The sequence below is a fragment of the Eutrema salsugineum genome, unplaced genomic scaffold (assembly GCF_000478725.1).
Source record: "Eutrema salsugineum unplaced genomic scaffold, Eutsalg1_0 scaffold_8, whole genome shotgun sequence".
Lineage (NCBI taxonomy): Eukaryota > Viridiplantae > Streptophyta > Magnoliopsida > Brassicales > Brassicaceae > Eutrema > Eutrema salsugineum.
The window spans coordinates 336,242-349,316 of NW_006256414.1; the positions used below are offsets into that span (position 1 = coordinate 336,242).

At 38.3% G+C, this 13,075-nt stretch overlaps 3 protein-coding genes and 1 pseudogene across 6 annotated transcripts; 2 read left to right on the forward strand and 2 right to left on the reverse strand.

The window, feature by feature from the left end:
- The first annotated feature begins 1 nt into the window (after position 1).
- On the forward strand, positions 2–1,098 carry LOC18009541 (F-box protein At5g41720). The gene is made up of 2 exons (XM_024160572.1): positions 2–465; positions 735–1,098. The coding sequence occupies exons 1-2, from the start codon at positions 2–4 to the stop codon at positions 1,096–1,098; spliced, it is 828 nt and encodes a 275-aa protein (XP_024016340.1).
- A 470-nt stretch (positions 1,099–1,568) lies between these two features.
- On the forward strand, positions 1,569–4,468 carry LOC18009620 (regulatory protein NPR1). 4 transcript variants are annotated; one of them, XM_024160083.1, is made up of 6 exons: positions 1,569–1,593; positions 1,725–2,303; positions 2,428–3,163; positions 3,254–3,457; positions 3,563–3,842; positions 3,915–4,133. In XM_024160083.1, the coding sequence occupies exons 2-6, from the start codon at positions 1,746–1,748 to the stop codon at positions 3,973–3,975; spliced, it is 1,839 nt and encodes a 612-aa protein (XP_024015851.1). In that variant the 5' UTR covers positions 1,569–1,593; positions 1,725–1,745; the 3' UTR covers positions 3,976–4,133. The 4 variants fall into 4 exon arrangements, 3 of the variants coding, with proteins under 3 accessions (XP_024015851.1, XP_024015853.1, XP_024015849.1); XR_002900875.1 differs by lacking the exon at positions 1,569–1,593 and adding an exon at positions 4,222–4,468 and having other exon boundaries at positions 1,612–2,303; positions 3,915–4,032; XM_024160085.1 differs by lacking the exons at positions 1,569–1,593; positions 3,915–4,133 and adding an exon at positions 4,222–4,463 and having other exon boundaries at positions 1,612–2,303.
- A 677-nt stretch (positions 4,469–5,145) lies between these two features.
- Positions 5,146–7,724, reverse strand: LOC18009527 (annotated as a pseudogene).
- Positions 7,725–10,347: 2,623 nt separating this feature from the next.
- Positions 10,348–11,154, reverse strand: LOC18009525 (ethylene-responsive transcription factor CRF1). Its single transcript, XM_006391588.2, has one exon. The coding sequence runs from the start codon at positions 11,152–11,154 to the stop codon at positions 10,348–10,350; it is 807 nt and encodes a 268-aa protein (XP_006391650.2).
- Positions 11,155–13,075: the final 1,921 nt, after the last annotated feature.

Here is a 13,075-nt window from a genome sequence, read left to right on the forward strand (position 1 = left end):
CATGAGTTCCCCGGCGATAAATCAAGACATGATTCTAGAGATTCTCTCTCGTTCTCCAGCTTCGGATGTTGGAAAATACAGGCTTCTGAACAAAGATTGCAACAAGAGAAGTTACGAGTCTTGGTTTCTCAATATCAATCTCCTTAGAACCAATTCGATTTCAGGATACTTGGCGCAATACAACGAAGGAGGATGCAAATTTCAAACCAGCTTTGTCCACGAGAGGAGAGGTTTTGAAAACAACGGAGTCTCGATGAATTTTCTACCACCAGAAAAAGTAAAAATTGAAGCTTGTGATGCAAGTCATGGGATTTTTCTTTGTGCTAATGAAACAGGACCAAGTGTGCCGGAGTACATAGTCTGCAAACCAACAACAGAACAGTATCAAATCATACCGAGCCCACAAATGCAGAATTGCTCTATCTCATTCGGTTTAACGGTAATCCGATCGAAGCCTTTCCGGTATAAAATACTCAGGCTTTCTAGGTTATTACCAGGTATATTGAATCGGAGTCAGAGAACTTTCGCATGCGAAATTTTTGATTCTGATTCCTTTAAGTGGAACAGATTAAGAAATTTGCATCTACCTAGGAAAGGAAAGACGGTCTTATTCTTTCAAACCCAGTACAAGCTACTGGATTCTTGCACTGGTTATCATGGAATGGCAATGTGATCCGGTTCTGTCTCAAAACCGAAACTTGGTCTTTTTTTCAAACTCCGAACTTCGGTGTTTCTCCAAAATTGGTCAGATTCGAAGGGAAGCTAGGTGTTATTCGTTGGTGGATGACCGGTTCTGGAGAGGAATTAAACCGGTTATGGGTTTTAAAGAGCAGTTGTGAAAAGTCGTGGGTAAAAGTGAAAGATATTAAATGTATGGGGTTAGGAGAGAACGTTGTGTGGACTCCAAGCAACGACGTCATAACGCTTTCAAGCTGGGATCGATTTTGTTTCTACAACATAAACACAGAGAAGTTGATCTTTCATGTGAAGAAGGAATTCGCCAATTACATATGTTTTCCGTTTTGTTCTGACTACGAAAGGGTTGATCTAAATGAAAGAAGAGAATCAGTCAGAGATGGGTCGAGAAATGCAATTTAGAGAAAGTTTGATAGAGTCAACATGAGAGCAAGAAAAAAAAAAATCAACTATTATGCCTATCTAAAAATATTTTAATTTTGCAACTGGTTTGTGTTTTTTACGAGTTATATAATATTTTTAAAGCAATTTTTTTGCATAAGATCTCGAGAGTAAATCCCTACATCTCAAGTGTCATGTCATATAACACAAAACATTGTCTAAGTTATCTAATTAATGATTAATTGACCTTTATCTAATTTGTTGGCACCTTAATACATTCATATTCGCATGGAGTTTGCTCCCAGAAATATATTTGTCTAGCAAATTTGAACATAGCAATGCACAACAAGTTTAAAGCCTTGAAGTAGAGAAAAAAAAATTGATATTAATTTGTTTTTGAGGCCCATACGTAATGGAGGCCCATTATACGGACAATGTTTAATTTTCTTTCTAATTTACAAAAAAAAAAAAAAAAAAAAAAAAAATCAGTTTATGCCTTTTCCAGGAAATTTACCGGTAAGCTCGTGAAACGACCGTCGAAGCTTTATCGCTCTCATTGACTTGACTCTCTCTCTTGTGTTCGTCAATGTTTAAACTCGTTGATAAATTTTTCTTCTTTGTTGATTGGAGTGTAAATTTTGTTTCAGCGGATCTCTAATTTGTGATTGATGGACACCATTGCTGGATTCGCCGACTCGTATGAAATCAGCAACACAAGCAGCACAAGCTTCTTCGCCGCCGCTCCGGCACCGACCGATAACACCGAGTCATCTACTGTTTGTCCTGCCGAATTTCTCACCGGACCCGATGTATCGGCGCTTCAGCTACTCTCCAACAGCCTCGAATCCGTCTTCGACTCGCCGGAAGATTTCTACAGCGACGCCAAGCTGATTCTCGCCGGCGGACGGGAAGTACCCTTCCACCGTTGCCTTCTGGCAGCGAGAAGCCCCTTCTTCAGAAACGCTTTAGCCGCCGTGAAGAATTCCGCCGCCGTGAAGCTCGAGCTGAAGGAGATTGCCAAGGATCACCAAGTGGGTTTCGACTCGGTGGTTGCTGTTTTGTCGTACATTTACAGCGGCAGAGTGAAGCCGCCGCCGAAGGGTGTTTCCGATTGCGCTTACGAGAACTGCTGCCACGTGGCTTGCCGGCCGGCGGTGGATTTCATGGTGGAGGTTCTCTATTTGGCTTTCGTCTTCGAGATTCCGGAGCTAGTTACGCTCTATCAGGTATAAAAACACCATCTTTACCATCGGAGAAGAAGCTAAAAGTAGCAACTTTTTTTAGCTTTTTTTAGAAGCTAAAAGTAGCAACTTTACCAATGCTTCTCTTTTGTGATTTTGCATTTTGCAGAGGCATTTACTGGATGTTGTAGACAAAGCTTTCGTAGAGGACACATTGGTCATACTCAAGCTTGCTAACATCTGTGGTAAAGCATGCGAGAAGCTAACTGATAGATGCAAAGAGATTATTGTCAAGTCTGATGTCGATTTAGTTACTCTTGACAAGTCCTTGCCGCAACACATTGTCAAAGAGATAACTAAGATCCGTAAAGAGCTCGGCTTTGAGGTACCTGAGCTAGAGAAACATGTCTCGAACATATACAAGGCGCTTGACTCGGATGATGTTGAGCTTGTCAAGATGCTTTTGAAAGAAGGCCACACCAATCTTGATGATGCGTATGCTCTTCATTTCGCTGTTGCGTACTGCGATGTGAAGACCGCGACGGATCTCTTAGACCTGGAGCTTGCAGATGTTAATTGTAGAAATCCGAGGGGTTACACGGTGCTTCATGTTGCTGCGATGCGTAAGGAGCCAAAACTGATAGCGTCTCTGTTGACAAAAGGAGCAAATGCATCAGACACGTCTTTGGAAGGTAGAACCGCTCTCTTGATCGCGAAACAAGTCACTATGGCGGCTGAGTATAACAATGTAACGGAGCGATGCAAGCCTTCTCTCAAAGGCCGGCTGTGCGTAGAGATATTAGAGCAAGCAGACAAAGGAGATCCGTTTCCTAGAGATGTTTCTCCATCTCTTGCAATGGCTGGACATGAACTGAAGTCGAGGCTGCTCGATCTTGAAAACAGAGGTATCTCTCTTGCTTCCTTTACTCATTTGAATCGGGGATTCTTTGTGCTCTCTGTTTGGTGGTAACTATACTTTGTATCCATTTGTTTAGTTGCACTGGCTCGACGTCTCTTTCCAATGGAAGCACAAGTTGCAATGGACATCGCCCAAATGAAGGGAACATGCGAGTTCATAGGGACTAACCACGAACATGAACGTCTCACTGGTGCAAAGAGGACATCACCGGACGTAAAGATTGCACCTTTCGAAATCCTAGAAGAGCATCAAAGTAGACTAAAAGCGCTTTCTAAAACCGGTATAGATTCTCACCCATTTCCATCTAACAAAGAAGAAAACTTTATCCATCTTTAGACATAATGAAAATAATAAAACAATGTTTTCCTCTGTTTTGCATCATAAGTGGAACTCGGGAAACGCTTCTTCCCACGCTGTTCGGCAGTTCTGGATTCGATTATGGACTGTGAGGACTTGACTCAACTGGCTTGCGAAGGAGAAGACACTCCTGAAAAACGAATACAAAAGAAGCAAAGGTACATGGAAATACAAGAGACTGTGAAGAAGGCCTTTAGTGAGGATAAGGAGGAATTTGGAAATTCGTCTCTCTCAGCTTCTTCTTCTTCCACGTCGAAATCCACCGCTGGAAAGAAGAGATCTAATGGTAAACTCTCTCATCGGCGTAGGTGAGACTCTGGAGGGAAATTTTTGTTGTACCATATATATTTGTTCTTCACTTTACGTCCACTGAATTGCAGCTGCAGGTGTGTTTCAGACAAATGTTATAACTTTGAATATCAGCCATATACAGATTTGTGATATATCAATAATAAGTCACAGATTGATCGAGAATCAAAGTGACAAAAATGACAAATGGTATGCTGTACTAAGAAGAACCAAAAGAATAAATTTATTTGCTGTGTAGTTGAGGATACTCAATGCATTTTTGAACATTGAGTTAGCTGTGAACCAACATTCATGTCATTTGTATCTTGTTAGTTGTATAGTTGAGGATACTCAATGCATTTTTAAACATTTGCTAACTAGAAACAAAACAAGTTTCAGGCCTGTGATGAGAGAACACTGATTGCACGAGTAAGGTATTATGAACCATCATGCATCCAACATTCCCTTTGCAACATTTGTGAGCCTTGCGGCTGAAGCCAACGCATGTTTTTAGCCACAACATGTCTTCCACTGTTCTAGCTTCTTTTTGACTTTTAAGACAGCAAGCAAGATTGTATACTCTTTTGGCTCAATTGTCATTTTTTTCTTCATATTTTTATCATTTGTTCCTGTTAAAGCTAACTTATATTTGTGTTTTCTAGCTCGTGTTATATAATCAACTTTTATCAACGGACAGTGGACACCATTATGCTCAAGACAAAATAACTATGAATGGTCTTTGATAAAAAAAGTGTCATGAGCCGAAAAGTAAATAACCAACCAACCAACCAGATTGATCCTGAACCAGATTGATCTCAAGTCTGGTTCGACCCAAAATCTTTCCAACTTTCACTTCTTATTCTTAACTAGAAAGTAAAACCCAAACTTCAAAGGACACTTTAAAGTGGGCATGAATGAAACCTACGGATCTTTATGTTAAATGTCATTATGCAAACAAGCTGCTTATATGAACATTACCACTCATCTTCGTCATCATTATCATCATCTTCCTCTTCTTCATCTTCGTCGTCATCTTCTTCAAAATGATCATCCTCGGCCTTTTTCCATTTTCCTTTTAACAAGATAACACAAGCATGGTGTCAGAAAAATAAGAGACTGCAATAACACAATATATATCTCCTTTGAAACGCAACAATAATATAGACATGAACCAGTTTAACCCTATACTTCCCAAAAGTCAAGAGATACTACAGAAAACAGAATTAGTAAGACATATAAATATTTACATAAGCCCTAAGTCCGGTTTAATTTAAATATGTCTAGCTTACTTTCAGCTCTGCTTCTTACCAGTGCGGATTTGTTTCACGTACCTGATACTTTAGGTGGAGGTGGCTCAATGACCGGAGGAAGCAATGTAGGAACTCCCGAAGCTTCCGGCCAAGCTGATAACTCCGGAACAGGAGAAAATGTAGCCGCATACGTTTTGTGATACCGTTCAAGAGTGTAACATTCGTCTACATACTGCAAGGGATTGATTTTCAGCTCATCGCAGAGAGCTAGAGCGTGCAGGCATGGGAACTTGTTCCTTTGAAACTCTCCACAAGTGCAGGTTGAGTCATTCAACTTAACAATCCCGGAGGTTGACTCATTTGACTGACCTTTGGAACCGTCAGACCGGACATCCATGACGGTTTCTTCTTTTTCGAGGCCGTTGAGACCTGAAATGCATCTCTTTCTAACAGTGTTATAACGCAAGTGACTTCCGTGAACTCTTTAAGCTTCTCCATGACAGGTTTTGTGTACACCTTGCCGCGGTTAAGAGAACCTCTGCTACGGCTAAAAGACTCGTCAAAAGCGTCTCTCAGCTTACCAAACAGAAGCACCACACCCCCTGCCATTGCAACTTTACCAAATCCTCTACAAACAGCAAAGAGAGCTTTAGTTTTTATCTTCAAGATTCCGTATCTTCGACCACTGTCATGAGACAGAGCCCACTGATGTGGAGGGATTTGGTCTAACCATTTCCAAGCTTCTGGATTCTTCTCTTTGATCTGCTTCATGTAGGAATCAAATTCTTCCTTCTGACTCGACGACCCGGCTTCCCTCACAAGAGACTCCATGTGGTAGTCGTAGCCTGGAAAAACGCTACAGAATTGGAAGCACAGATGATTCAGACAGAACCTATGATAAGCCCAGGGTTCTTGCCATTGAGACCCGGGTTCGTTAATGACAGCGAGTATGTCCGGGTGAGGACTGGAGATGAGGCAAAGGCCTTTCCTTTGTGTAATCTTCTCTCTGATTCCAGTGAGAAACCAACGCCAACTGTCAGTGGTCACTTCTTTAGTGACCGCAAAGGCAAGCGGAAAGTACTTGTTGGCTGCATCAACCCCTGAGGCAATCATCAACTTCATATTGTATCTACCGCCCAAGTTTTTGGTGTCCACAATGATCAAAGGCCTACAATGCTGGAACCCTTGGATAAACTGTGAAAATGCCCAAAACACGCCTCGAAAAGACTGACGCGTATTCAGGATCAGGCGAAGAATCATATTGCCAGTCCACGAGCATGCCATTAGAAGAGTGAAGCACAGACATTAACTTGGGCATGAATATGAAACTCTGATCCCAATCTCCAAAGATTCTTTCGATGGCTTTCGCTTGTGCATCCTGCAAAGCTCCTTCCGCACAATGCTCCAGCTCCTCCACTGCGTCAAGCGCATAGCCAAATTTTTCTTTCCACCACTTAGCCAACTCTGCAGTTGAGAGCGTGGGCTGTACCCTGAGCGCACGTTCCATCTCATATTCCAAAAACTTGACTTTAAAATCTTGTGAACGGCCAGAGGAACAAGTATGTGGACCACAACACTTGGTTATCTCAAAAAGACCGTCTTCTTCCAATTTAGCTGCACAAATTGACCACTTGCATCGCCATCTTGCACACTCAAACACATACATGTCTTTGTCACTCTCTCTTACTAAACATATTTTCTGCCTCTTGATGGACCACCAGTCCACTGCCTTCTTCAGCTCACCTATATCTTTAAAACACAATCCCACACGCATTGTATCATCGTCAAGCCACATACCGACACAAGACGAGGTGTTGAAACCTTAGCTTCATTATTCAAGCACACATCTGAACCACCTGAATCTTTATCCCCCACCTCTTGTTGTGTGCTCTTCTGTCTTTTCGAGGATCTACAGGGATTTTCCATTGGCAATGATGAACAAGAAGCAGCAATAACATCACCACCAGAAGTTGGTTTAACTTCCAAGAACATTTCCACAGTGTTTATGGAAGGGTGATTGCTTGGAACCTCAAGCATAGTCTCCAAACTAGAGTCGCTCATCACACCATAAAGTACATACCTAAAATGATTGGGTGAAACAACTACAGGTCGCCTACCAAATACTTCAAGATTTGATTTTTGCTTATCTAATCCAGCAATTAGATAAAGCCCATCCAGAAATCTGCTAAAGTCAGTCTTTTTCTTGACTCTCATCTCTTTAGGAGCCGATCCTTCAAAGTAGACGCCATCAAGACCATGCTTGATACGACAATTCAAGTAACACAACACTACAACCTCTCTTTCAGCCATGACCACAACCAAAACCTACAAGAAATTCTTTAAGTAAGAAACCCTAGAAAGCTCCATTTCAAACGATCACTTTTTTTAGCAGGTTTATAAAATCATTCAGAAAACATTAACCCTAAACAATGAAAATCAAATTACAGACTTGTAAATCTTGTTTTTTTTACAGAAATGAAATGACCTTTCGCTAAGGAATTCACCTATTTAGGCCGTAAGTGAAAAGCCATAAAACGAAACAATGAAAATCAAATTACAGACTTGTAAAAATCTTGCTTTTTACAGCCGAAATGAAATTACCTTTCGCTAAGGAATTCTCCGGTCACTTGATAACTGCCTTTTCCTCTGCTTCCGCTTGCCTTGGGAAGTGGGAACTCTCAAATATCTTCCTACAGTTTTTCAAATTAATTACAGGCCGTAATTAGTAAAGAGTGAAGAAATAAATAATAGTTGGGCTCAAATTAAAAAGCCCATTAATATGTGTTTTAGGAACATAAAGCCTAGCAAGCAATTAACTCGCCGTGATTGGAACGGGTTTATATCCAGTTAAACAAATTTTGCTGTACCATGTATTTTTGTTCTTCACTTTACATCCCGAGTATTCTAGGTGCTAGCTGCAGGTGTGTTACAGAGTTAACAAGAATTAAAGTGAGAACAAAAAATTTGACAAATGGTTCATATACTGAGTATCTTCTACCAAGAACCAGCAAGAATATAATTAACGAACTGGATTTATTTTTCATTTTTAAAACAGCAGATGCATTTTCTATCTCTAAAAAACAAGGAATATCAGCAACAGAAGCAGTTCAATCAAGCAAAGAAACAAAACCCTAAAAATAAAAATAAAAACCCCTAAAAGAAAGTATATCATCTAAGATGTCTGCATACCTGAGAAAATGGAGATTATCTTCCTGGTTGTCGCACGGAAGCTTGGATATTCAGAAATGAAAGTAATTACAGTTGCATAAAGGATTTCTCGGCGAAGTGGTCATGGAGGAAGACTGCCACTCTCACACATACTCTGTAAATTGCCAAGGAACCCACAAAAATATTACGGAGCGTAAAAAAATGATAAATAAGCCGAAAAAGGCCCAAATATTCACAAGGTTTCAAAATAATGTAATTACGGAACGTAGAACGTAAAAACGAGCAGAAACTAATTATATTTGGGCTGAAATTAGAAGGCCCACTAATGTGTCTTTTAAAGGAAATTAAACCAAATAAAAGGGGCACAGACTCAATGATTGGAAAGTCTATGATTTCAGAAAGTCCAACAAGTCAAATACAATATCTTGTCGATAATTAATGGTCAAATATGGATGGAGCGTTATGTGTGGGCCTTACTAGGTTACGTTAACGGGCCCCAGTTTGACGACCAAGATCCACAGATATTCTATGCTCTTATCCACAATCAACGGTCAGATCTTCCGGAAAAGGAGTGGTACCAGCGTGATCTGGCCGTTGGTTTCGACTTGAAACGCGGGAAGTTGGTTTGTAACTGACGTGGACTGTTCGGATGGTTCCCAGTATGCCACATGTACGGTGTACTTTTAGAATTCGAGAGGAATGACCTTTTTGAGTAAATAAACTATTTTTGGACTCATGCACACATTGTTTTTTGTTTTTTTTTTAAAGGACTCATGCACATCTCGACAAAACAAGTTTTGTTTGGCTCTTGTCTCTCTCCAATAGGCCAAAAATTTAGTAATATAATATACAAAATATCCTTACTATAACATGTATTTTATTATATAATACGATTGATCTATCTGTGCATTAAGCTCATCGCCAATGAGCATTTTGATTAAACTTCTCTTTTTAGTTATTATCAATTAGTAGTTCTGTTTTTATAGATAAAACACATTGATTTTGAAGCAAAATTTTAGATATGCATCGTTCTTTTGGTTGTTGATGACCGGGAAATGGACAGTATATCGAGGCGTGGTCATTTAATTAGGTCTATGGACAATAATTAGTGAAAGAAAGTTCTATGGATAAATTGGTTTGTGTTATGATTATTAGATTAACTAAATACAAAAAGAAATAAAGATAGGCAAATAGATAAATTGATAAAGGTTTGGTTTTTGTTATGATAATTAGATATACTATACACAAAAATAAAGAAAGATATGCAAATAAATAAATTATCATGTGTAAAATTTAGGACCCATTCGATTTCTAGAAAATGCACAAGGCCTACAAACAATCTGTCGACGAACTTTTGTTTTTTTGGTTAAAATACGACCTCTGCTGTTGCTACTTGCCATTCAATAACTTTATTCAATTATTTAGCTGTGTTATATTTTTTAAGTGTGTAGTTGTTGCTTATTCCTTAATTTATAAAATAATTAGACTACCTATAATTTTTTTCAATTATTTAGATGTTTTGTATTTTTTAGGTATAGTTATTGCTTTTTTCCTTAGTATAAAATCTTTGGTGTTTCTTTTTTTTTTTTGTTAAAGGGCCTATATTTTGTCTATATATGTATAACACATATGCCATATTTTGTCCCAGAAAAAAACATATATCCCATCACACATTAGTTCAAATATCACCATTCAACAAAAGTGGTTTTAATTGCATTACTGCATATAACAAGCTACTGTTTCTTCGACCTCTTCGTGTTTAATTTAGAAATATGCAAATGTAAAATACATTTATGTTGTATTGTAAAGATTAACAAGAAGATCAGTAGAAAGCTTTTTATTACTTCCCGTTTTTTCGAATATCCTTTCATTCTTATCATTCCAGCACAAATTTGTTTAATGGTTTGGTTCACTGTGGCTATTACAGTACTACTTATCAGCTGGTAGCTATGATCACAAATTTTTTTGTAAACATTATTCTCAACCAAAACAATTACAGAATAAAGGGACAAAAATTTTAAAATCTCAAATAGAAACAAAACATATTTCGCCAGTTTCCACATGCATACAGATACAGATGAGTAGAGGATTTTTTTTTTTTTGTATATTAAGTAAAATCCGATCCGAAGAAATGGTCAAAATCTTGAAAAGGATCCGAGCCAAACAAATCACTGATATCATTAAAACGATCCTCCACGTGCCGATGTGAGAACCCGAATGTTGAACTAAAGCCAGTAGAGAAACAGTCTTCAACGAAAATCTCGGACAAATTGAAATCATCACCTAGGAAAACAGAGTCATTTGGCGGAAAAATCTTCTCTGGCGCAGCGGGAAAACGATTTTCTAGTCCGGTCGGTGAATTTGATAATGAATCCAAGGAAGTCGACGAATGGAGAACTGTGCTTGGAGATTGAATGCAGGCCGCGGCGCACGGTGTCTCCGGTGGAATCGAAGCGGCAGCAAAATTAGTAACAGCGGCTAGTCCGTGTATCTGTACGGCGGCGTTATCGTAAACTCTGGCAGCTTCCTCCGCCGTGTTAAACGTTCCAAGCCAGCGTCGTACACCGCGGATTGGATCGCGAATCTCAGCCGCCCATTTACCCCATGGCCGTTGTCGAACTCCTCGGAATTTCTTCTTCTCCGTCGAATCTCTTTTCTTTGAAACATTTTGGTGTTTAGAGGAATACAAAGGCGTTTCGAATGTTATTTCCCGGACGTATCTCTTGATACGTCGTCGTTTCCTCGTCCTGTTGTGGTTCTCTTCTTCGTCGCTGGATGATGAATCGGTGGCGTATGGATCAGTGACAGAGATCCGTAAGATTCTTGGAGTTTCTGCGAGGTGTTTTAAAGAATAAGTATGTTTGATGATTCTTGGATGCTCATGATCTGTCTCAGAAATCAAACCTTTCTCCATCGTTTTGCTTTTAAGGAGTGGAATTTTCTCTCTTTCTCATATAGATCGATTCAAGATTAGTGACTGATAAGGTATTTATTATTTTCGGGAAAGATTGCATTAAAGGATTTTTTTTTCTTTTGTAGAAAAAGCAGAGCACACTTCCAAGAAAAGGCGAGAAAATAAATTTAAAGATGAAGCATGCTGTTTTTTTTTCAAACGAGATTTTCTCTGTACACTTTAGGAAACGTGCGAGTATAAGATACTGAGATTTAAAAATGATAATAATTTTAGATTTCTTCTTCCAGTAAAGGAACATTAAAAAAAATAACTTAACAAGAGTAGTGGAAAACGAGAAGGGAGAAAATTAAAAAGAGAAAGAGAAACCAAATTTACGTGAATGAAAATCACCAAGAGATTTGGGATAGGTTAATGGAAGAAGTTGTACTTGTACCAATCAGACTTTGAAATCCCACTTCTGTTTTTTCTTTAAGTCTCTTTGCTCTATTTATTTCCAACCTAAAAAAATTAATTTTGCTTTTTTCAAAACTTAAATATTGATTAATCTTTTGAAAAGTTTTTTCATATAAATCCAGGACAATTAAACCAACCAGTATGTTATTTCATAAAATGTTTGCTGTATTATATATGTGGGTTGGGGGTTGAAGTCTCAATCAAAGCAACGTAATAACTAACAAGAAAACAAAATTTCAAGAGTAGAATTTTTTATTTTATTTTTGGTGCTAATACTTGTTTGATTCATCTTCAACTAGAAACAGAGTTTTGAACTAGCAAAGACAATGGCTTTATGAAAAATGTAACAAAAGAAGATAGACTTAAAAAGAAGAGAAATTGAGACCATATCCGCAAGAATTCCAGAAGTTCGCTTAAGGGAGACTCCAATGAAATGGCCTGAATTAGTTGTTGAGAATCTGACTCCACTACTAGCTCAGAAAAAAAAAAACAACATTTGAATAAGCAAGGTTGATATAACAAGAGCTTCCGCCACTAAACGAAGCTTTCAATAGTAGTTATACAGTACACTTTTATTATTTGGTTGACATAAATCAAATACAAATGGAATTTATTGATTCTTACAAGCAAGGGAAAAGAGAATGGTGGAGAAAATGTTTTTAACCACTAAAATCTACAACACCACTTCGCATTAATTAATTACTTGAAAGTAAGATAGAGTAGTACCTTCGGTATGGTGTCTGGAACCAGACGATTCCGAGTTCACATATCATACTTGTTATTGTTTTCAACATTTGAGGTCAGGAATACCACAAGACTTGAGACTAGAGCTAAGGACATTGCTATCGAGGATAGTTTTTTTAATTATATCACAGAGACATGATTGATTCTGTTTTAGTCGTCGACAAGATTCAACAGGCAACTCCATGTTCTTAGCAATACCGTCAAAGCAAACCAGAAGCGGATTTGTTAAACATGATCCTCCATTACTACTCTTTGAGTTACTGCCGCCGGTAGCGATTGCTTTTGTCGGTGGAGGAAATGTTGCCAAGAGTATGACGAATGCGATTAGCAACAATGCAACGATCTTCATGTATGGTTGTTTTGTTTAAAACTTTAAAATCAATGATCTTATCTTTTAGCAAATTGTTTGGATTCGTGTTGTTTTATAAGAAAAAAAATTTGAGAATTTGTTTTGGTATTTATTGGATAGTTGAAGATTTTCATTGTATGGTATTGCGTAATGACCGCGTTTTCCTTGTATAACCACATGAACGTAATTAGCTATTATGTAAATATAGACATGGCTATGCAACATTACTTTTCCAATAATGTTTAAAATTTAGACAAATGCTAGATTATGACTAGGATAAATCATAAATCTTCATTCAAGTAGAACCCAAAAAAAAAATCCAAAAAATCTTAAGGGTTTCTAAATTTATCCAAATATTTTTCTTAGGGTTTAGGG